Raw genomic sequence first — 24,216 nt, forward strand, 5'->3', positions numbered from 1 at the left:
GGCCTGGCCTGGAGAGAAAGATAGAGGCAAGTACTGATCAACAGCTGCCACACAGGCTAAGGATCAAACCGTGCTTCTCTCTCTCTCTTTTTTTTTAAGAGTATATTTTATTGATTTTGTACAGAGAGGAAGGGAGAGAGATAGAGAGTTAGAAACATCGATGAGAGAGAGTCATCAATCAGCTGCCTCTTGCACACCCCCTACTGGGGACATGCCCGCAACCAAGGTACATGCCCTTGACCAGAATCGAACCCGGGACCTTTCAGTTCCCAAGCCGACGCTCTATCCATTGAGCCAAACCAGTTTTGGCAAACCCTGCTTCTCTCTTCAGGCCTCTCTCCCAGCCTGATTCGCAGTCCTCTCAGTAGTCAGTGCTGGGTCATTGTCCTTCAGCTGCAGCAGTGAGAAACCCAGGGTTGACTGCAGGACTGACTTCTGGTTGGTCGAGCCTCCAGTTGGGCCCAGCTTTTTTTTTTTTTTTTTTTTTTTTTTTCCTTTTCCATTTGCATGGAATATATTTTTCCATTCCTTCACTCTCAATCTGTATCTTTTGTTCTGAGTGGGATCTCTTGAGAGAGTATATATATGGTTCATGTTTTCCTAACCACTCAGTCACCCTGTGTCTTTTGACTGAAGTATTTATTCCATTTACACTTAAGATTATTATTGACAGGTATTTATTTATTGCTATTTTTAGTTTCTTTATACTTATGACCTACTCTCTCTTCTTCTTCCTCTTAAAGTAGTCCCTTTAACATTTCTTGCATTGCTGAGTTGGTGGTAATGTACTCCTTTAACCTTTTTTGGTCTGGAAATTATTTTTTAAATAATACATCTTATTTTTTTAATTTAATAAATCTTTATTGTTTAGATTATTACAATTGTTCCTTTTTTTTCCTCCCATAGTTCCTCTCCACCCCCATGCCCTTACCCCCCTCACCCTCATCCTCATCCATAGGTATGTTTTTGTCCAGTCTTTTCCTGCAACCCTTTACCCCAAGGATTGCCAGTCCACTCCGCCCCCCTCTTTTTTTTTTTAGAAACAAATTCATAGTCTGTATTTCCATCTCTATGAGCATTAAGCAAGGAATACTCCACCATCCCCCTCCCAGAAGCCCAGCCTCACAGAAGGTGGGGAGCCATTAGCTGGGGTGGTAACAGCCACCAGGGTCCTCTGCTGGCATTCACTTGGCAAGTTCCAGAAAGAATCTATTGGGGGCATGCTTCTGCTCTGCATTTCCACACTGGTGTGAGTTGCATCTGTAAAATTGCAAGTGCTTCCCGGTATTTTAAAATTCCAGAACCTTTTGTCTCCTTACCCAGGGAGACTGTACTTTGGCATTTGAGAGGGGTTTAGGCATCTGTGAGGACACGTAGCTGTCGCTGTGGCAGAGGATGTACTTATCACTCTGATCATCAGTTTCTGGGTGTGAGAGGGTAGCTTGGGGCTTTCCCTCACGTACAGGGTATAGGTCAAGGCTCTGCTTCCAGTTCTGGCCCAGACTGTCCTTTGAGCTGAGAGCACAGTGCTCCTCCCTGAGTGGACAATTTGGTTAGGCCAGCTGGATTTAGGTCTCTGAAGGCAGCTGGCAGCTGACAAGAAGGCAAAACAGAAGTGGTCATGAACCTGGCTGGCCTGGCCCCAAATGTGTTCCTTGCAACTGAGTACCACACAGCCCGAGGCTTGGTGTTGCTTCAGGGAGCCAGAGGTCTTGCTGAGTCCGGGCAGTGAGACCCAGGAACAGGAAGCATCCCTGTCAACAGCTAGGCTCCTGTCCTCCCCCCACCTCCCAGCAGTTGGTACCAAATCCACATCCCTGGGGCCAAGGCCTTTCTGCCTTGGCAGCTTGGTCTTCTAAAACCTCTCTAAGGCAGCCAGGGTCGGGAAGGGTGAAGGGCAGACCCAAAGTGAGCAGGAAGCCCCAACTGAGCTCTCATCCCTCCCCACGGGCAGCCAGGAGAAGGCTTCATTCTGGACGGGCCCCCTCCCTCTGGGGGCCAGGCAATGTCTCACAAGGCCAGATTTGCAAGTAGGTGCCTGTGGGGTAGATAGAGAATAGGGGGAACACATGCTCTTGGAAGTTGACACGGAAGGTGTAGAGGTGGCGCATGTCCTCCACAGCGTAGAAGGACACAGTTCCCATCTCCAGGTTCAGTGCCACCCTCACAAGGGACAAGTGGCCACAGCTGAGGGGTGTCCGCTCAGAGCTAGCTGGTCACGGCCCAGTACTGCCCACTGTTGAGCTGCAGTGCCAAGACACTCTCCTTGGGAGTGAAGGGTGTAAGTCCCTTGCGGCACACACTCTCATGGGCCATTCCAAAGGCCCAGCCATCTTGGGAGCCCACCTCCACCTCCCAGTGGTGCCGCCCAGAGAAGCTGCAGGATGCCAGGAAGCTGCGTGTGTTGGTATCAAAGCGACACAGGTGGTTGGTCAGGTCCTAGGCCCGCTGTCCAAGGCGCACACTCTTAAGATCCAGAGAGAGGATGAGGCAGGGGTCCTAGGCTTGATTCTGGTCAAGGGCACATGCCCTGGTTGTGGGTTTGGTCCCCACTGTGGGACATGCAATGGTTCTCTCACATCATAGATGTTTCTCTCTTTCTCTCCCTCTTCCTTCCTCTCTGAAATTAATAAAAACATATACTTTTTAAAACATATTTTCATTGATTTCCGAGAAGAAGGGAGAGGGAGAGATAAATAGAAACATCAATAAAGGATGAGAGGAAAACATCGATCAGCTGTCTCCTGCACACCCCCCATTGGGGATCGAGCCCACAATCCCAGTGTGTACCTTGCCTGGGAATTGAACTGCCATCTTCTGATTGATGGGTCAACCATTGAGCCACACTGGCTGGACTATCTAGGCTTTTAAGCAACTTCATTTTTTCCCCTTTTTAAAAATTGATTTTAGAGAGGAAGGAGAGGGAAAGAGATAGAACATCAATGATGAGAGAGAATCATTAATTGGCTGTCTCCTGCACACCCACTACTGGGCCCACAACCCAGGCATGTATCCTTGACCAGAATCGAATCTGGGACCCTTCAGTGCACAGGGCGATGCCCTATCCACTGAACGAAACCAGCTTGGGTTGTTTCTCCCCCCCCTCCCCCATCATCTATTAATATTGTGGCTTTTTCTGTCTCTCTGAGTTGTCTTATTGGGCTAATAGCCATAATGTGAATTCAGATCCTGGTTCTGCTGCTTGCTTAGCTTTAGCCACCCTAAGTCGGTTTCATTTTTAAAATGAGGCTATTACTATATCCCAGGCAATGTATAGGAGAGAGGGAGAAAGGGCTGATTCCCAGCTGGTATGGTATGAGGGGAAAGGGACACAGGTTCATGTGGGTGTCAGAAGGGGTATATGGGTGTCAAAGAGTGAGGACTGACCCTCCAGATTTGGGGGGAGGGCATGCACAGTTAGGCCTGGGAACCTCTTCTCTGTCCTTCCCCAGCTGTCAAGACCCTGACTGTCCCCAAGAGAGAGCCTGAGGTGGGATGCCCTCTGACTTTCAATGGCTCTGTCCTTAGTTACAGGCCAGCATGTCCCTTGAAGGTGAATATGTTTGCTTGCCAAGGTCTGGAGGGAGCATCTTTTGTTCCAGGCCCCACCCCAGGCCCTTGGGCCTCTGATAGAGGGTGGAGAACTGCCCAGGAAAACCTTTTGTCTTTCTTGGTACCCTTTTTCCTTCAGATTCTTATTTTATCAAAGTCAGTTAAGCCAGTGATATTTTTAAACTTCCAGAATCACTTTTATTTCTGTTGAAATAGGAAAATGACCCAGTAAATTGATGACCTTGACACTCCATCTTAGTTAAGCCTACTCCTGGATCTTTTCTGTCAGGAGAAACACATATAAAACCATGATTAATTTTCACACTGAACATTATCAAAAACAGTTTAGTGAACTGGGAGGGATCTAATGAAACCTTTATTTTTGAAAAGTAATATATTATGTTTAATAGCAGTAAAACAGTTCTTTTTATCTTGGGTGTCTGATGCTAGAACAATCATTACCCTATACCTTGATATTTAGCTTTTTTTGCGATTGCAAAGCATCCTTCTCTGTCATTTTAGACGAGATCACAGAGTGACCTTGTCCTTCTCTCATTTAATCACATCACAGGAAATACTGTACTGTGAGCATGGGTTGCAAGTGGCTTCAATAGTTCCAGTGAGATGGAGCTAGTGACCTCAGCAGCGTATAGAGCCAAGATTGAGGGGGAGGGAGGAGGCTTATGCTGAGCTTGGCCTCTAGTTAGTGAGAGAAGACTGTTGGTATGACATACTGATGTTTGGTTTTAGACCCAATTTTCTCTAGTGGCAAATAAGAGATGATGAGGGCTGAATTAAGACAATATTAAAAATTATAACAATGATAAAGTATTATTGATTATATAAATAATACAAGTTAATAAAGAATACATTTATAAATTAAGTATTAATGAATATAATTATTAAATTCTTGGTAATAATATCCATAACTATTAAACATATAGTAATAAGTATTATATAAATATTACATAAAGAATATAAGTAATTATTAAATAAGTTGGTAATGATATTAAATAGTAATGATTCCCCTCACATTTGTGATCTCCTTTACTTTGCCCTTTTTTTTCACCTTAGTCTATAAAACCTTAACACACTGCCAAGTTTACTCAATATGTTGGCCATTCTTTCCATATTAATATACAACTTCCATGAAAGTGGGCTTTTTATTTGTTTAGTTCACTGCTGTAACCCCAGTGCTGGAATTGTGCCTATCACATAGAAGGTGCTCAATAAATATTGTTGGACTGAGAGTTGAAATAAATGTTTTACCATGTTCCAGGCATTTCTAAGCATATATTATTTATATTCTTACAACAAAACTATCACCTAGAAACAAATTATGAAACTAGTTCAAGGTCACACAGCAAACAAAATAGCAGCACTTGGATTTTAACTCAGGGGACAGGACATATTATTCCAAAGTACCGTTCTTCCTTATGTTATTCAGGGGTATAGTATTTGTTAAGTGAGGACAGAGAGGACTTTATTAATGAGATTATTTAAGTAACTTTGAATTCTATGTAATAGAAAACTTTCTTTTCTGACTTTAGAATTACTGTGTGATGCAATCTCTGTTAGGTGCTTCACTCTATTTCCAGTCGCATTTTGTCCTCCATTTCTTTTGTTTGTGATCTGTTTCCTTGTCTTGGCATTTTGCAGCTTCCCTGAGTTGGTAGCCTTAAAAGTCTCTGTGTTCAGTTGGATGGGGCGGAGTTTCAGGGTGGAGCTTACAGCCTTGGCTTCCGTCAGCCCTGCCCTATGAAGCTCCTGAGTGTCAGTGTTCCTCAGTGTCCTTCAGTACTCGCTGCAAGCACCTCTGAGAGAAAGGTGCCCTCGAGTTTCGCCCGCTACCAAACAGTCTATGAGCCCAGAACTGGGGTTCAGTTCAGTTGGAAATGGGGTTGGAAGTGGGGTTCAGAGCAGTCTGGAGCTTTTGTCTCCTTCCTGCTAGGGCAATCCAGCGGCACAATCAACCTTCCGTTCTCTGCGTGCAATGTGCGCGCCACCAGGACTGCCTTTCGCCTCTCCCCTGAGTTTCCGCCCAGACTCCCTTCTTATGTGCCTGGGTCCCCAGGGTCTTTTCCAAAACTGGGGTTCAGTGCTTTCGCAACTGGGGTTCAGCACAATCCGGTGCCTTTATCTCCTTCCTGCTAGGGAATGCCAGCCAGGCACTCAGCCTCCCTCCTCTCCGGCTCCGTCCTCTCCGCACGCTGTGTGTCTCCGTGCCTTAGGCTTTTACAGCTCCTCTGCTTTTCCTTCTGGTTTTCTCTCTCCTTCTAGTTGTAGAATTTCCAGTCAGTCGACTTTCCTGTAGTTCTGGGTAATGTCCATTTTGTATTTTAGTTGTATTTTTTTGAAATTTTTGTGTGAGGCTGCAGTTAGGTGTTTACTTATGCCACCATCTTGGTTTCTTCCCAATATCTAATTTTTTTAAATAAAGGGAAGGCTCCTCGTCTATATCTTCTTGCCACAAAAATATTCTATCATTTGCCTAATTTTATTTTTTTAATTTAATAATTCTTTTATTGCTCAGATTTATTACAATTGTTTCTCCTTTCCACCCCATAACTCCCTTCCACCCAGTTTCCACCCCACTCTCTGCCCTAACTGCCCTCCCCTTTGTCCTCATCCATAGGTACCTGAAGGCTCTTAGGCAATGTGTGTAAAATTTAAAATGTATATATTTCTAAAAAATGTCCAACCAGCAGAGTGAGATTTCACTCCTAGCAACCCAATTGAGGTTTCCAAATACTATTTGGGAAAGTAACAAAATATATATATAAAAATGAAAACTCCTTGGTAATGGCTACTTCAAGGTGGGAGGCAGGAAATGAACAAGATGAGCCTGGCATATCTTGTGTGTGGCAGAGAGCAAGCAAGTGATTAGAAACTACTGTGGTTATCTCAAAAGCCAAAGAGAAGAGCCATTCATAAGACCAAACATGGAACAATGCTAAATCAATAGGATTAAATGGATTTAAACTAATAAATATATTTCACCTCCCTCCTCTCAACTCATTGGTTACATGGCATAATGCTTGGGAACCAACTCATTAATTTGAAAACCAATAAAGAGTAAGAAAGAAAGAAGCATTTACCTTGCCTTTCTTTACCGTGACATGGGTAACCAAGCGGTAGTTGAAGGGAAGTTTTTCTTCATTAAAATATTCTAGCTAACAAAGGATAAATAATAGGGTATCATTTTGTAATCCCTAATGAATTAATAGATTTATCAATGAAATATCAGTGGCTGCTAAATCATAAAAAGGAAGATACCTAAATATTATCTCTCTCTTTTTTTAAAATATATTTTATTGACTTTGTACAGAGAGGAAGGTAGATAGAGAGTTAGAAACATCAATGAGAGAGAGTCATGATCAGCTGTCTCTTGCACACCCCCTATTGGAGATATGCCCACAACCAAGGTACATGCCCTTGACTGGAATTGAACCCAGGACCTTTCAGTCCCCAAGCCGATGCTCTATCCATTGAGCCAAACCGGTTTCGACCTAAATATTATCTCTTAATATTAACCTCCATAAGTGATCTAATGAAGAAAATTAAATCTCAATCTGATTAAGCTTCTAGATACCCAACTATCAATTAAGAGAAACACCAGGGTAGAGGAGCATGTTAAACAAGGATGCAGCCAACAAAAAGCAGGCTCTGGAAGGTCTCCAAGTCAAACAACCTTGTTTCTTCAAAAAATACATTGCAAGAGAGAGAGAGAGGGGGTGGGGGGAAGGACTGAGATTTAAGAGACATGACTATCAACTGCAGTTTGTGAATATTATTTGTTGGTGTTTTTTTTTAAAGTGACATTTATAAAATCATTAGAAAGCACTATCATATACTGTATGTAATGGCTTTAAAGCAGTATTGTCAATTTTAAGAACTAAAAAGCCTTAGTTGTGATATATTTTAGAGATAAATATGAGATATTTATGGATGAAATACTATATTTGGGATTTACTTCAATAATATGGAGGTGTGGGAGAGTGAGATTACAGATAAAACAAGACTTGCCATGAGCTGATAATTATTGGCCTACATTATAACATTCTGTGTATTTTTATATATGTTCACATTTTTCACAATAAAGTTAAAGTATATACATTTTGATCTTTCACTTCCACTTCTAGAGATTTATGTGTAAGGATATTTATTATAGAATTGTTTGAAGGAACAAGAAATAATAAAAAAAGGTTTAAATAAAATTATGAAACATACACATGATGGAATACTATGCAGCTGTTAAAAATAAGGGAGCTATATATGTATTGATATGGTCCAATTTTCATGGTGTATGGGTAAGTAAAAATAGTAATGTATAGAGATTTGCTACCATTTGTGTCAATTTTTAAAATAAAGAGTAAATTATGTATAACTATGTAATGCAAAACTCAGGGAATATATACAGGACCTTGATACCAGTGATTGCTAAATAATAATTAACAGTGTGAAGAGGGGGCAGAGATAGTGTGGAAACTTTGTTTGTATACCAAATTATATAACTTTAAAAAATAAAGCTATCTTGTGCTTGTGTATTAACTATTCAAATGACATTTTTTAATGTCATAGGTTAAACCACTTAAAGAAAAAGGACATACAGAACATTGCTTTCTAATCATTTGTAGGCAGTGGCACATGAAAATGCAGGTGCTGTTATGAAACACTCAGGGTATCTGAGAAGATGGATGATATTTGGGGCTTCAAGACAGGCTACTCTGCCCAGACTCTGCTTAGCTACCACAAGGGCTGAGGATCTATTTCTTGAGATTTCTCAGATTCACAAGTCCAGACCCAAAGGTCAATGGGACTGGACCAAGGCTCTTCTCTTCATCATTGTCATCTCCTAAAGTTATAACACCGGAGTTCTAACAATATAATTATCCCAGAACTTGTGAAATCCCAAATATTCCACTTAAAGTGATCTTAATTTTAATAGATTGGATTACATTAGAATAAATTTTACTTATATTTATCTTCACAAATAATAACTACTTACAATTTATTTTTTGGGAGCTATCCTTGTTGAGATTTTTTAAATCATAATTTTATTTAGCCTTGAGAATGAACTGGCAGATAACCCCTTCTCTCAGGGATAATTGGTTCCTTGAAGTTTTTGTAGGAAAACTACTTTCTCTGAAGAGACAGAGCTTTGATGACTTTCAAAATATATATATATTTATTGATTTCAGAGAGGAAGTAAGGGGGAGAGATAGAAACACTAATGATGAGAGAGAATCATTGATTGGCTGCCTCCTGCATGCCACCCCCCTTCACTCCCCACTGGGGACAGAGCCCACAACCTGAACATGTGCCCTTGACCAGCATGGAACCTGGTACCCTTTAGTCCGCAGGCCAATCCTCTATCCACCAAGCCAAATCAGCTAGGGACTTGATGACTTTTACCTCTTTTTATAATCTTTGATTTATCCAGGTATTCTACATCTTCTTGAACCAATTTTGATATTTTAGAAAATACATTCTCTCTAGATTTCAGATATATTAAAGTAATGCATAGGAGCTACTTCAAAATATCTACCCCTTCCTCATTCATAATAGTAAATGTGTTTTTTCTAGATCATACTTGTAAATCACCTTATATCTTGTTGAATAAACTACATCCAGTTTAAGTCTACTGTTTTCTACTTTATTAAAATGTTTTTTCCTTTTTAATACTCATTCTTTTATAAATACATATATTATTATTATTATTGTTGTTGTTATTATTTTTGCTGACTTCAGAGAGGAAGGAAGAGGGAGAGATAGAAACACCCATGAGGAGAGAGAATCATGGATCAGATGCCTCCTGCAAGTCCCCCACTGGGGATCAAGCCCACAACCCGGGCATGTGCCCTTGACCGGAATCGAACCTGGGACCTTTCAGTTTGCAGCCCAATGCTCTATCCACTGAGCCAAACTGGCTAGGGCTAATAATTCTTACTGTTGACTTGGGTTTATGTGTTAATTTTCTCCTTACTTGTAGAGTTGACCATCCATTCATTCAGAGTGCTTGGTATGTGACCTGCAATGACTAGGTGTTGAAGATCGACATTAGGAGAACAAAACCACTACCTTCAATTCTTTCTTCTGACAAAAGTACAGCTTTGGCTACAATGATCTGGTTTTGATACACAGAATTCACTGTCATTCATTTCCAGTTTGTTTTTTAGTTTTTATTTTTCTTGAAATAAAGATATATAGTACTTGTGGTTTTAGATTTCTAAATCACAACTTGCTTTTGGCTACTTTTGTGTTACCTTCCAATTTTCTGATTTTTTTCCCCCCTGAAAAAGATGGGAGACAATGCTCTATTGACTTTGCTTTTATGAACAGGTAGCTATAGGCACCTAGGACTAATGAATTTTTTTAATTTAATAAATCTTTATCTTTCAGATTATTACAATAATCCCCCCCCCATAGCTTCCCTCCACCCGATTCCCACCTTCTGCCCTTACCTCCCCTGCACTGTCCTCATCCATAGGTGTATGATTTTTGTTTAGTTTCTTCCCGCACCCCCACACCCCTTTCTCCCTGAGAATTGTCAGTCCACTCCCTTTCTATGTCTCCGATTCCATTTATATTCACCAGTTTATTCTGTTCATCAGATTTTTTATTCACTTGGTTTTTAGATTCACTTGTTGATAGACATGTATTTGTTGTTCATAATTTTTACTTTTACCTTTTTCTTCTTCTTCTTCTTCTTCTTCTTCTTCTTCTTCTTCTTCTTCTTCTTCTTCTTCTTCTTCTTCTTCTTCTTCTTCTTCTTCTTCTTCCTTTTCTTAAAGAATACCTTTCAACATTTCATATAATACTGGTTTGGTGTTGATGGACTCCTTTAGCTTTTTCTTATCTGAGAAGCTCTTTATCTGCCCTTCAATTCTAAATGATAGCTTTGCTGGGTAGAGTAGTCTTGGCTGTAGGTTCTTGTTATTCATCACTCTGAATATTTCTTGCCACTCCCGTCTGGCCTGCATAGTTTCTGTGAAGAAATCAGCTGACACTTGTATGGGTGTTCCCTTATAGGTAACTGTTTTTCTCTTGTTGCTTTAAATATTCTTTCTTTGTCTTTTGCTCTTGGCATTTTAATTAGGATGTGTCTTGGTGTGGTCCTCTTTGGATTCCTTTTGTTCAGGGTTTTGTGCTCTTCCTGAACTTGTAAGTCTATTTATTTCACCAGGTGGGGGAACTTTTCAATCATTATTTCTTCAAATAGGTTTTCAGTATCTTGCTCTCTGTCTTCTTCTGGCAGCCCCATAATTCTGATGTTGGTACACTTGAAGTTGTCCCAGAGGCTTCTTACACTATTTTCAAATTTTTGGATTCTTTTTTCTTTTTTGCTTTTCTGGTTGAGCGTTTTTGTTTGTTTGTTTTGTTTTGTTTTTTTGCTTCTTTGTATCTCAAATCTTTTGACTTGATTCTTGGGATCCTCTAGTCTGCTGTTGGATCTCTGTATAATATTTTTTTACTCCAGTCAGTGTATATTTATGCAGGTGCCTGATGGTGGGGATCTCCCTTTTCCATGTCCCACATGGAAAGAGAGATGAATGAACCAGTTCTAAGTGGAGGTGCCCAGGGATTGAGAAATATTAGAAATAAAGAGAGAAAACACAGAGATAGATTTTAAGTTGGGAGCTCGGAGGGCCGCTGACCTCCTCTGCTGGAGAGACTGACTGATGACCTTCTGAGCCATGCAGTACATCTATTTATACTCCAATCCAACAAGGGGGTTTAACAGGAAAACAAGGAGCCTGGGAGAGCCCAGGTTCCACCCACTCCGTCCTCCTGGACAAACAAACACAAGCCAGGAACTAAGAACATCTCCGCACTCCCAGGGCAGAAGTGCAACTGACATAATTCTGCCCATATCCCGGGCCCAGTCAGCAACAATCTATAGAATGTCCAAGTGTCTTCCCATTTGGCCCTCTACATGTTTAACTTCTAGTTGATCCTTTTTCATATCCTGAAGGGTCTCACTAAGTTTACTGGTCTTTTCTAGGAAATTCGTGAAAAACTTTATAACTGTGGTTTTAAACTCTATATCCAGTTGTTTGTTTGCCTCCATTTGTTTTGTTTGTGATCTGTTTCTTTGTCTCTGCATTTTTGCTGCTTCCCTGAGTTGGTAGGGTTGCTTTGTGTGCTAGGTGTCCTATATGGTCCACTGGGTCGGCCTCCCCAGTTACCTGAGGTGGACACTCTTGGTACACCCTTTGTGGACTGTGTGTACAGCCTTGTTGTAGATAAGTCTTGATTGTTGTTAATACCAATGGGAGGAATTGACTTCCAGGCCAATTGGCTGTGAGGATCAGCTTTGTTTACACCGGGAGAACTTCTGTCTGGAGTCAGCCTTATGAGACAAGACTTGCAAAATTGCAAAAGCCTCTGTGCTCAGCTTGGATGGGGCGGAGTCTCCGGGCTTTCCACCAGCCCTGCCTTATGAGGCCCCGGGGTCTAATTGTCCCTTGGTAATCGCTGCAAGCACCTTTTAGAGAAAGCTGCCCCTGAGTTTCACTTGCTGCTAGACAGTTCAGTTACTGTTAACTAATAACTAATATTTATTCAACACAGGCTTTTTAAAAAATATCTGTCAGTCTTCACAAAATCTCTATCAGGTAGGTATAATTACTATTGCTTAAAAATAAGTAAACTGAGGAACAGAGAGATTGCATAATTTGCCCAATGATATACCATCAGTAACTGGTAGAAATGGGATAATGCTAAGTAAGGTATATGCTACGGCAAAAGGCACATTCACAAAACATTTTAATAGGGTTATTTTCTATTAGGAGTTGTCAGGAGGTTGATACATTTTGAGTGGTCAGAGAAGACTTTACATTCACATTAATATTTTTTCACCATAAGTTCTCTGATACATAGTAAACAGTGATTTTCAGGCAAAAAGAATCCTCATGTTTATTAACTTTATTTCTTATATGAGTTGTCTGATGTTCCACAATGGAAGTGACAAATGAAGGTTTTCTGATATTACACTACATTAGGCAATACCTAATATTAACTCAGGTGTGAACTCCATTAAAGGCTTTCCTGCATCCCTAATATTAAAAGCTTTCTAACCAGTATGGATTCTATAGTGTTCAATGAGCTGTGCACCAAGAATAAAGGCCTGTCCACATTCTCTACATTCATAAGGTTTGATACCAGGATGAATTCTTTGATGTTCAGTAAGTTGTGAGCTACGAATAAAGGCCATTCCACATTCCCTACATTGATAGGGTTTCTCACAAGTATGGATTCGCTGATGATGAGTCAATTGTGAAACACGAATAAAGGCTTTCCCGCATTCCTTACATTTGTAGGGTTTGTCACCAGTATGAATTCTTTGATGTTGAATAAGGTATGAACTACGACTAAAGGCCTTCCCACAGTCCTTACAATTATAGGGTCTGTCACCAGTATGAACTCTCTGATGTCGAGTAAGCTGTGCATGCTGTCTAAAGGTCTTTCCACATTCTTTACATTCATAAGGTTTCTCCCCAGAATGAATTCTTTGATGTCGAGTAACTTCTGAGCTATGAATAAAACCCTTTCCACATTCCTTACATACATAGGGTTTCTCCCCCGTGTGAATTCTCTGATGTACAGTAAGTTGTGAATGCTGTCTAAAGGCCTTTCCACATTCTTTACACTGATAGGGTCTAGCCCCTGTATGAATTCTCCAGTGAACAGTAAGTTGTGAGCCACGAATAAAAGCCTTCCCACAGTCTTTACATACATAAGGTTTCTCACCTGTATGGGTTCTTTGATGCAGAATAAGTTGTGAATGCTGTCTAAAGGTCTTTCCACACTGTTTACATTCATAAGTTTTGACATCAGTATGAAGTCTCTGGTGCAGAGTAAGTTCTGAGGTACGACCAAAGGCCTTCCCACATTCCTTACAGTCATAAGGTTTCTCACCTGTATGAATTATTTGATGCTGAACAAGGTGTGAGACTCGACTAAAGGCCTTTCCACATTCCTTACATTCAAAGGGCTTTTCACCAGAATGAGTTTTCTGATGTTGAATAAGGTGTGAGCCACGGCTAAATGCTTTCCCACATTCATTACATTCAATCAGTTTCTTTCCAGTCTCATTGCTCTGATCGTCAGTGAGGGATACATGATGTTCAAAAATGGGTATGTTTTCATATGTGATTTTTACTTGCTTGAAATAGCATTCCTGGTTTACTTGTTGTATTTCAAATTGGTGTTTGTATTCCCAGTCTTTTCTAAAACTAGAGCTCTCAAAACTACAGCATTTAAGGCTTTTCATTAGCTCCCAATTGAATGTCTCTACTTCAAAAATATCTTTTTGTGGAAATTTCTCACATCTGGACTCCAGGTCTGGAAAAAAAAAAAATAATAAAATAAATAAATATATATATGAATATAAATTGTTCTCCTGGTCTAAAAGAAATAAAAATGTTCCACAGTAGACTACAGACATAAATGAAATAACCATAAAAGGTGAATAGCTTATATTGAGTCAGGATAGAAAGAAATTAGGCCGGGACCAGTTTGGCTCAATGGATAGAGCATCGGCTTGGGGACTGAAGGGTCCCGGGTTCGATTCCGGTCAGGGGCATATACCTTGGTTGCAGGCATATCCCCAGTAGGGGGTGTGCAAGAGGCAGATGATCGATGACTCTCTCATCGATGTTTCTAACTCTCTATCTCTATCCCTTACTCTCTGTATAAAATCAATAAAAAATCTATTAAAAAAAAAAAAAAAAGAAAGAAAGAAATTAGGGCCGAAGCCAGTTTGGCTCAGTGGATAGAGCGTCAGCCTGGGGACTGAAGGGTCCCAGGTTCGATTCCGGGCAAGGGTATGTACCTTGGTTTCAGGCACATCCCCAGTAGGGGGGGTGCAAGAGGCAGCTAATTGATGATTCTCTCTCATCGATATTTCTAATTCTCTATCCCTCTCCCTTCCTCTCTGTAAAAAATCAATAAAATATATATATATAAAAAAAAAGAAATTAGGGAAACTCCCTAAGTGGAATGAGGAAGTAGGAGTGGACATCACAGGACCATAGTATTAGATCCTCTCATCAGATCCCCAGCCTCCACACATGATCATGAAAAATAGTTTATGGCAGGAAAGTCCTACACTGGTACAGAAGTCAGCAATAGCAAGGACTGGCTAAAACCACTTAAATCTGAGATTGAGGAAAAACTGACCAGAGAAAGACCCCAAAGCTCATTATGCCATTATTATAATGAAAACTGACACCACAAGTAGAAGGTAGGCTGAGGGGAATGAACAACATGACACTTCCTAAATTAACCATATTAGGGACAAGGCCCCTCACAACCAGAATTTGGGTCAGAATTTAGCACCATAAAGTTCAGAAACAACCTATCCTTGAAAACATATAAAATACAAAGAATTGACTGACCCACTGTGCAACTCACTTGCGAGTTCAACACAGTACATTCAGTTGTGTACTTTTGCTTCTTTCATGGTGGTGCCCTGTGAGACTTGCAACAAGGGGAGCAGCAGGCAGCACCACCCTGATCCTATCTCCAGTTATCCACATCCTAGCCTCTTAAAAAAATCTATATCTATATCTATATCTATATCTATATCTATATCTATATCTATATCTATATCTGTATCTGTATCTGTATCTGTATCTGTATCTGTATCTATATCTTTATCTATATCTATCTATCTCTTTTACATATACACTGAATGGCAGGATTATTATGATCTCTGAATGCATAATAATTGGGCCACTCAGTGTGTGTGTGTGTGTGTGTGTGTGTGTCACAAGTGAAAGGACAAAAGAAATCTCCAGAAAAAGAAATGAAATGGAAGCAAATGAATTAATAGAAACAGAGTTCAAAACCATGGTTATAAGGATGTTCAAAGGTCTTAATGAGAGTTTCAAGGAACTTAGTGAGAATTTGAGAATTTAAAGGATCAATGTTTAAAGGGCAGTGTGTGTGTGTGTGTGTGTGTGTGTGTGTGTGTGTGTGTATGAGGCCCGATGCATGAGGCCAGAATTTAAAGGGCAGTGTGTGTGTGTGTCTGTGTGTGTGTGTGTGTGTGTATGAGGCCCGATGAATGAATTTCGTGCATGGTTGGGGTCTGGCCAGCCTGGCCAGGGGGAGGGAACATGGGCAGTTGGCTGGCCTGCCTGCTGGTAAAACTCCTGATCAAGGGGGCAATTTGCATATTAGCCTTTTATTATATAGAACTAGAGGCCCAGTGCACAAAATTTTTGCACTGGGAGGAGAGATGTACCTAAGCCCAGCCTGCACCCTCTCCAATCTGGGACCGCTTGAGGGATATCTGACTGCCCGTTTAGACCTGATCATCGTGAGATTGGGGCTAAATGGGCAGTCAGACATCCCTCTCACAATCAGGACTGCTGGCTCCCAACTGCTTGCCTGCCTGCCTTCCTGATTGCCCATAACTGCTTCTGCCTGCCAACCTGATCACCCCCTAACCCAGGGGTCCTCAAACTTTTTAAAGTGGGGGCCAGATCACGGTCCCTCAGAGAGTTGGAGGGCCGGACTATATGAACTACTAATTCCTACTGTAACACCTCGGCTGCGCTCACTGCCCAAAAAACCTGGCGGGCAGGATCAGACTCCTCTGCGGGCCGCATGTGGCCCGAGGGCCGTAGTTTGAAGACCCCTGCCCTAACCATTCCCATGCCAGCCTGATTGATGTCTAACTGCTCCTCTGCCAGCCTGTTTGTCCCCAACTTCCCTCCTCTGCCGGCCTGGTCACCCCTAACTGCCCTCCCCTGTAGGGTTGATTGCCTCCAACTGCCCTCCCTTTCAGGCCTGGTTCCTCCCAACTGCCCTCCCCTGCTGGCCATCTTGTTGTGGCCATCTTGTGTCCACATGAGGGCAGGATCTTTGATCACATGGGAGCAGCCATATTGTGTGTTGGAGTGATGGTCAATCTGCATATTACTCTTTTATTAGATAGGATAGAGGCCTGGTGCATGGGGAGGGGGGGAGGGCGGCAGCTGGTTTGCCCTGAAGGGTTCCTGCATCAGTGTGGGGGTTCCCTTGGGGCTTGGGGTGGCCCGAGTGAGGGGCCTGTGGTGGTTTGCAGGCCAGCCACGACCCCTGGTGACCTAAACAGAGGCCCTGGTATCTGGAATTTATTTATCTTCTACAATTGAAACTTTGTAGCCTGGAGTGGAGCTAAGCCTCTTGCTTGCTCCATGGCTGGCAGCCATTTCTGTTGGAATTTATGTATCTTATATAATTGAAACTTTGTAGCCTGGAGTAGAGGCCTGGGCCGGCCAGGATGTGCAGAAAGCTTTGCTTCTTCCATTGCCAGGGACAACCCTAGCCTCCCGCTCTTTCCAGCTCTGTGGCTGCCACCATTTCTGTTTGGATTTGTTTACCTTTTATAATTGAAACTTTGTATCCTTGAGTGGAGGCCTAGGCCGGCAAGGGCAGGCAGAAATCTTGGCTTCCTCCATTGCCTGGGAAACCCACGCCTCCCTCAGAGATCATAATAATCTGGCCACTTGATATATATAATAAAAGGCTAATATATATACAGTATATTTATTTCAGAGAGGAAAAGAGAGGGGGAGAGAAATAGAAACATCAATGATGAGAATCACTAATTGGCTGTCTCCTGCATGCCCGATACTGGAAACTGCGCCCACAACCCAGGCATGTAGTCTTGACTAGTCAAACATGGGACCCTTTAGTCTGCAAGCCAGTGCTCTATCCACTGAGCCAAACCAGCTAGGGATCTTTATTTCTACTTGAATAAAACTTGCTTTAATTTTCAATGAGATTTCACCTGAACTTATTCTTCTTTTGTTAATCTTCATCAGGATATATTTTCCATTGATTTTTTTTTTTTAAGAGAAAATGTAGGAAGGGAGTATAGAATAGAGGGGAGAGAGAGAAAGGGAAACATCAATGCGAGAGAGACATTTTGACTGGTTGCCTCCTGCATGTGCCCAATCTGGGGCTGGGGACTGAACCTTCAACCCACAACAGCAGCTATTCTACTGTAGTTGCAGCTGGTCCCCACAGCCAATTGGCCTGGAGGTCAATTCCTCTCAGTGATAGAAACAGCAATCAAGGCTCAACTACAAGACTGGGCACACAACCCACACAAGAGCATACGCAGAGTTCCCCATTCAAGTAACTGGGAAAGCTGAGTCTCTGGGTCCTACAGGACATCTACTACACAAGGCCACTCTATCAATTTCAGGAAACATAGCAGCTATATTTAATACATGGAAACAAACACAGGGAAACAGCCAAAATATGGAGATAAAGAAACATGTCACAAGTGAAAGGACAGAAGAAATCTCCAGAAAAAGAAATGAAATGGAAGCAAATGAATTAATAGAAACAGAGTTCAAAACCATGGTTATAAGGATGTTCAAACGTCTTAATGAGAGTTTCAAGGAACTTAAAGGATCTTACTGAGAATGTCAAGGACATGAAAAAGGATCAGTCAGAAATTAAGCATACACTAATGAAATAAAGAATAATTTACAGAGATTCAATAGTACCATGTTTTCCCGAAAATAAGACATCCTCTGAAAATAAGACCTACTTTCAGGTTTCCTTCTGAGTGAAATATAAGGCATCCCCCCCAAAAATAAGGCTCCCCTAGGCTAAACATGAGAGATTTGGTCCACTGATTCTGAAAGAATTGGAGTCACAAGAAATTCACCAGGAAATTCAGGAATTGGATTGTTATGATGATGTTCCAGAAGATTATGACATGATTGTCATTGAATAAATGTGTAAATTCTTGATACTGTAGGATTCACAGTTTGTCTGGTTTGTGTTGACAACTACCGTACTACCATACCGTATACAGGTAATAAATTTCCTTTATTTTCATTTAACAATAAATGTGTACTGTATTTTCTTCATGGAAAAATAAGACATCCCCTGAAAATAAGACCTAGCGCATCGTTGGGAGCAAAAATTAATATGACACTGTCTTATTTTTGGGGAAACGGGGTAGAATAGAGGATACCGAGAATAAATCAATGACTTGGAATATTAGGAAGGGAAAAAACCACCTGATCAGGCCAGCAGGGAAGAGTAGTTGGGAGGGAATAGGCCTGAAAGGGAAGGCAGTTGGGGGCAATCAAGCCTGCAGAGAGCAGTTAGGGGTGACCAGGCTGGCAGAGGAGGGAAATTGGGGGCAACTGGTCCTGCAGGGAAGGACAGTTGGGGAGGACCCAGGCCTGCAGGGGAGAGTAGTTGGGAGGGACCAGGCCTGCAGGGAAGGGCAGTTAGGGGTGACCAGGCCTGCAGGGGATGTCAGTTAGGGGAAATCAGGCTGGCAGGGGAACATTTAGGCATCAATCAGGCTGGAAGGGGAGTGGTTTAGGGGGTTATCAGGCTGGCAGGCAGAAGCTGTTAGGTGTAATCAGGAAGGCAGGCAGGTGAGCAATTTGGAGCCAGCAGTCCTGAATTGTGAGGGGTCCCAGATTGGAGAGGGTGCAGGCTGGACTGAGGAACCCCCATGCATGAATTTTGTGCACCCAGCCTCTAGTTCTATCTAATAATGAGGGCTATGCAAATTGACCATTACGCTGCCACAAAGATGGCGGTGCCCAGTCCCCTCAGCTCCACCAGAGTCCCCCAGTCTTTTCAGTTTTGTGTAGATGGGCGAGTGTCAGGTGCCCGGTCTGGCCACTCCTTGCGTCTGCTGCTGGAGTCCCACAGTCTTTCAGCCCAGCCAGGAGACAGCAGGCACACACCCTCAGGCCCCCAGCTGCCCAGGGCTAGCCCAAGACACAGGCAAGCCTCAGATGTCGGCTGCCCAGTCACCTAGAGCTGGCCTGAGGCACAGGCAAGCTTAGACAGATACATGTGCAAAAAAAAAAAAAAAAAAAGAAAGAAAGAAAAAGGACCATCAACTTATACCATACACAAGAATAAACTAAAAGTGGATAAAAGATTTAAATGTAAGTTGTGAAACCATAAAAATTCTAGCAGAAACCATAGGCAGCAAAATCTTAGACATCTCTCATAGCAATATGTTTATGGATACATCGTCTAGAGCAAAGGAAGCTAAGGAGAAAATAAATAAATGGGACTACATCAAAATAAAAAGCTTCTGCACAGCTAAAGAAACCATCAACAAAACAAACAAAGGCCCACTGTATGGGAGAACGTATTTGGCAACGATACCTCTGAAAAAAGATTAATGGGGGTAAGGACAAAGTTCCCTTGGGAACTGATACTGACAAGGCCTTTGTTCTTCATATCTCTGGTTTTATTTTCCTCAGTGTTTGGTAGAGCTTTGAGGGGAATTTCCTGACAAGATATCAAATTACTATTTGATAACTCATCCTCTGGTCTATTATTTCCAACTAGAGGCCTGGTGCATGAATTCATACATGAGTGAGGCTGGCTGGGGAGGAGGGACCATGGGAGATTGGCCAGCCATGGGAGGTTGGGAGTGGGAGCACACTGACCACCAGGGGGCAGTTCCTGCATTGAGCGTCTACCCCCTAGTGATTAGTGCAGGTCATAGCTACCAGCTGGTTGTCACAGTCACTTAGGCTTTTATATATAGACTAGTGGCGTGGTGCATGAAATTTGTACACATTAAAAGAGGATTAATTGGAGGAAATATTTTAATATTGCTATTTCCCTTTCTCTATAATAGAAGTGTCAGAGACGAAAGAAAATTAGTAAAATGTTCATGAAAATCTTCCTCCTGTCAGAGGCTGAGGTGCACCACGGGACCCAGAGTCTAGTCCCACCCACCTACCCACCCACATGTGCTTCAAAATCTTGCAAGACCCAGACCCAACCAGTCCCCCCATTGGGTGAGATTCAGTCCTGGCTGGTTCCACCGTTGTCAAGCCTTGTGGCGGGGGGGGGGGGGGGGGGGGCGGTGAGAAGGTGCAGCCTCAGGTTCTCTGTCCTGATGCCAGGAGGGGGGCACAACCTCAGGTCCCCTGTCAAGCCCTGCTGGTTGGGGGGCATGACCTGTGGTTCCCCAGCCTAGTACCAGGGTGCAGGGAGCAGCCTAAGGTCCCCTGTCAAGCCCCATAGAGGTGGTGGGGGCACAGCCTCAGATCTCTGCTGATTGCTCATTAAGGCTCATTATAGGAACTTGGCCTCTGCTTACAGCCATCTTGTGTTACAGAAACCCTGCCTCCACTGTGGGTGTAGTCATCTTGTGTTATGGAAACCCCACCCACATCTGCTGTGGATGCAGCCATCTTGTGTAGTTACCTAAACCAACCCCCTGCCTTCGCTGTAGACACTGCCATCTTTGTGGCAACGTGATGGTCAATTTGCATATTCCCTTTTTATTTTATAGGACTAGAGGCCCAATGCACAAAATTTGTGCACGGAGGTTAGGTAAGTTGTGTCCCTCACCCCAGCCTGCACCCTCTCCAATCTGGGACCCCTCAAGGGATGTTTGACTGCCTGTTTAGGCCCAACCAGGATAGGATCTAAACAGGCAGTCGGACATCCCTCTCACAATCCAGGATTGCTGGCTCCCAACTGCTCACCTGCCTTCCTGCCTGATTGCCCCTAACCGCTTTTGCCTGCCAGCCTGATCACCCCCTAACCACTCCCCTGCTAGCCTGATTGATACCTAACTGCTCCCTCCCAGCCTGATTGCTTCTAACTGTCCTCCCCTGCAGGCCTGGTTGCCCCTAACTGCCCTCTCTTGCCAGCATGGTCACCCATAACTGTCCTCCCCTGCAGGCCTGATCCTCCCCTACTCCCCTGCCCAGCTGGCCTGGTCCCCCTACTGCCCTCCTCTGCAGGCCTTGGGTTCCCCCCAACTACCCTCCCCTACATGTCTGGTCCCACCAACTTCATTCCCCTGCAGGCCTGGTCCCCACTAAATCCCCTCCCCTGCAGGCCTGATCCCCCACAACTGCCCTCCCCTGCAGTACTGGTCCCCTCCAACTTCTCTCTCCTGCAGATCTGGTTTCCCCCTAACTACCGTCCCCTGAAGGCCTGGTCCCCACCAATTTCAATCCCCTGCAGGCCTTGTTGCCTCTAATTCCCCTCCCCTACTGGTCATCCCCTGTAGGCCTAGTCTCCCCAACTTTACTCCCCTACAAGCCTGGGTCACCCCCAACTTTACTCCCCTACATGCCTGGGTCACCCCCAACTGCCCTCCCCAGCTTGCCTGGGTCACTTCCAACTGCCCTCCCCTGCAGGCCTGGTCCTCCCCTAACTGCTATTGATGCCTAACTGCTCCCCTGCCAGCCTGGTCCTCCCCTCCCCCAACTGCTCTCCCTTACAGGCCTGGGTCCCCCCAACAACTGCCTTGCCCTGCAGGCCCAGTTGCCCCCAACTTTCCTCCTCTGATGGCCTGGTCACCCCTATCTGCCCTCCCCTGCATGCTTGATTGCCCCCATCTGCCCTCCCCCGATGGTCTGATTGCCCACAACTGCCCTCCCTTGCTGGCCATCTTGTGGTGGCCATCTTGTGTCCACATGGGGGAAGCCATCTTGTGTGTTGGAGTGACATTCAATTTGCATATTACTCTATTAGATAGGATAGAGGCCTAGTGCACAGGTGGGGGCTGGCTGGTTTGCCCTGAAGGGTATCCTGGATCAGGGTGGGGGTTCCCTTGGGGAGTGGGGCAGCCTGGGTGAGGGGCCTGTGGTGGTTTGCAGGCTGGCCATGCCCCCTGGTGACCCAAGCATAGGCCAGGACTAGCTGGAAGCAGGTATCTGGGATTTATTTATATTCTATATTTGAAACTTTGTAGCCTTGAGCAGACGCCAGAGCTGGCCAGGGCGAGTGGGAAGCTTGCCTTCCTCCATCACTGGGGGCAACCCAAGCCTCCGGTTGGCTCCAGCTTTGTGGCAGCCACCATCTTAGTTGGGTTAATTTGCATACTTGCTCTGATTGGTGGTGGGTATAGCAGAGTGATAGTCAATTTGAAAGTTTCTCTTTTATTAGAGTAGACTAGAGGCCTTGTGCACAAATTCATGCATGGTGGCCCATCAGGGCGGGCCTGGGGGGGGGGGGGAGAGGCTGCAGGCAGTTGGTCAGTTGGCCCCACCCCCGATCGAGGTGTTGGGGGCTGATCAGCGGTAGGGCCAGTTGTAAGAAGGGGCCGCGGATGGTTGGCTGGCGGCCAGCCTTGCCCCTGATCAAGGTATTGGGGGCCCATCAGGGGATGTGCTGCCCGGGGGGCTGGGGACTAATCACTGGGTTTGGAAGATGGAAAGCATCAGCAGGAGATCAGCAGGCAGAAGGAGACAGACTTCAGAGTATTTCTTATCTCTCTACTTCCCTCCTTTGACCCAAGAGTTCTGGAAGTAGCTTTAGTTGCTGCTAGCCAGGCCTTTTTCCATATTTTAGCTCTCACAATCTTCCAGTGGCAGTGTTTCCTCCCTTTACCCATAATAGCCACCAGTCGTTCTGGTTGTTCTGGTCATTCCACCATTCCGGTCACTGGGCTTTTATATATATATATATATATATATATATATATATATATATATATATATATCCTATATATATATATATATATATATATATATATATATATATATATAAAATATATATATATATGGTTATATATATATAACCTTCCCCACTGGATTAACCCTTGCTCACCTGGGCACCATGGTCCTGTTATATCATTTGCCATTATCCAGGGTTCTTTCCCTTGCTCCAATAAGGAGATGATATCAGGCTTAGAAATGGAAAGTCCTGTTTATAGGAAGAGAAATGGGGAGTGATCATTCTGTTTTAAAATTCAAACCTAGTCTCTTGGTCATCAAGAAAGAGAGGCAATTACATAAAGGAAGGTATGAAGGTTGTCCAAAGAACGTGAAGATGGAAGTGCCAATGGAATTACCCAATTCCACTTCCACAAAGCACAAAACAATTCCTTTGGGAACACAGAGCAGAAATTCAGCTAGAAATCTGTGTCTCTAGATATTCATCCCAAAGAAACTAGAAATTCCAGAAGGCTAGTTGAAGTATTTGGAATTGATAATTATGGTACTTAATTTCTGTCCCCTCTCCAATCTATTCCTTACTGTTTCTGACCATGCTCTGTGCTCTAGACAGCTTACCTATAAAGGACTGAATTATAGTGGCCATTTTTTACTGGGTTTAGCAAATGGAAAGCATCAGCAGGAGATAAGCAGGCAGGAGGAGACAGACTTCAGGGTATTTCTTATATCTCTCCCTCCCTCCTTTGACCCAAGAGTTCTGGAAGTAGCTTTAGTTGCTGCTAGCCAGGCCCTTTTCCATGATTTTAGCTCTCACAATCTTCCAGTGGCAGTGTTTCCTCCCTTTACCCCTTCTGGCCAGAGGTGGTAACAGCCTCCCACTGTTGCAGTCCCTGGGAGCCTTGTTTCGGTCTGCCTGTACATTTATTACACAACTATAGGCCCGGCACATCAAATTTATGCACTGGGGGAGGGGGCTCTCTCAGCCTGGCCTGCACTCTCTCGAGGTCTGGGAGCCCTTGGGGGATGTCCGACTGATTCCCAAGCAGGTCTAAGCCATCAGACATACATCCTTGGCGCTTCTGCGGAGGCAGGAGAAGCTCCTGCCACTGCCACTATGCTTGCCAGATCAAGTTTCAAATTGCCCCAACTTTCTCAAAAATAATTTACTGTTGGTTTACTCAAATCAGGATTCAAACAGGACCCACAGATTGTTTACTTATAGGTTTCCTAAAATTTCTCAATTCCC

The 24,216-nt window shown here is 43.5% G+C and overlaps 1 protein-coding gene, 1 long non-coding RNA gene and 1 pseudogene across 8 annotated transcripts in view; 1 reads left to right on the forward strand and 2 right to left on the reverse strand.

Annotated features, from left to right (window-relative positions):
- The window catches only part of LOC311633058, a 67,851-nt gene that overhangs the window by 25,133 nt on the left and 18,502 nt on the right, over positions 1-24,216 (forward strand). Inside the window, exon 3 of one of the 2 annotated variants that reach the window (XR_014796893.1) lies at positions 20,852-20,892. The exons of the other annotated variant lie outside the window; for it this stretch is intronic. This is a non-coding gene — a long non-coding RNA (uncharacterized lncRNA). The remainder of the gene's footprint in view (positions 1-20,851; positions 20,893-24,216) is intronic. 2 annotated transcript variants of the gene reach the window in all.
- Positions 1,968-4,069, reverse strand: LOC311633778 (E3 ubiquitin-protein ligase TRIM7-like; annotated as a pseudogene). Its single transcript has 2 exons — positions 4,022-4,069; positions 1,968-2,499 (listed from the first exon to the last, which is right to left on the reverse strand). The product of its transcript is annotated as an E3 ubiquitin-protein ligase TRIM7-like (transcript).
- Positions 6,799-24,216, reverse strand: part of ZNF565 (zinc finger protein 565) — a 65,257-nt gene continuing 47,839 nt past the window's right edge. For all 5 annotated transcript variants that reach the window (XM_084905211.1, XM_084905215.1, XM_084905214.1 and 2 more), the window contains 2 exons: positions 23,125-23,220; positions 6,799-13,899 (listed from right to left, as the gene is read on the reverse strand). In XM_084905211.1, coding sequence (XP_084761337.1) covers positions 12,629-13,899; positions 23,125-23,220 — 1,367 coding nt within the window. In that variant the 3' untranslated portion in view covers positions 6,799-12,628. The remainder of the gene's footprint in view (positions 13,900-23,124; positions 23,221-24,216) is intronic.

The sequence above is a fragment of the Pipistrellus hanaki genome, assembly GCF_964339955.1.
Source record: "Pipistrellus hanaki genome assembly, chromosome: 15".
Taxonomy (NCBI): Eukaryota; Metazoa; Chordata; class Mammalia; order Chiroptera; family Vespertilionidae; genus Pipistrellus; species Pipistrellus hanaki.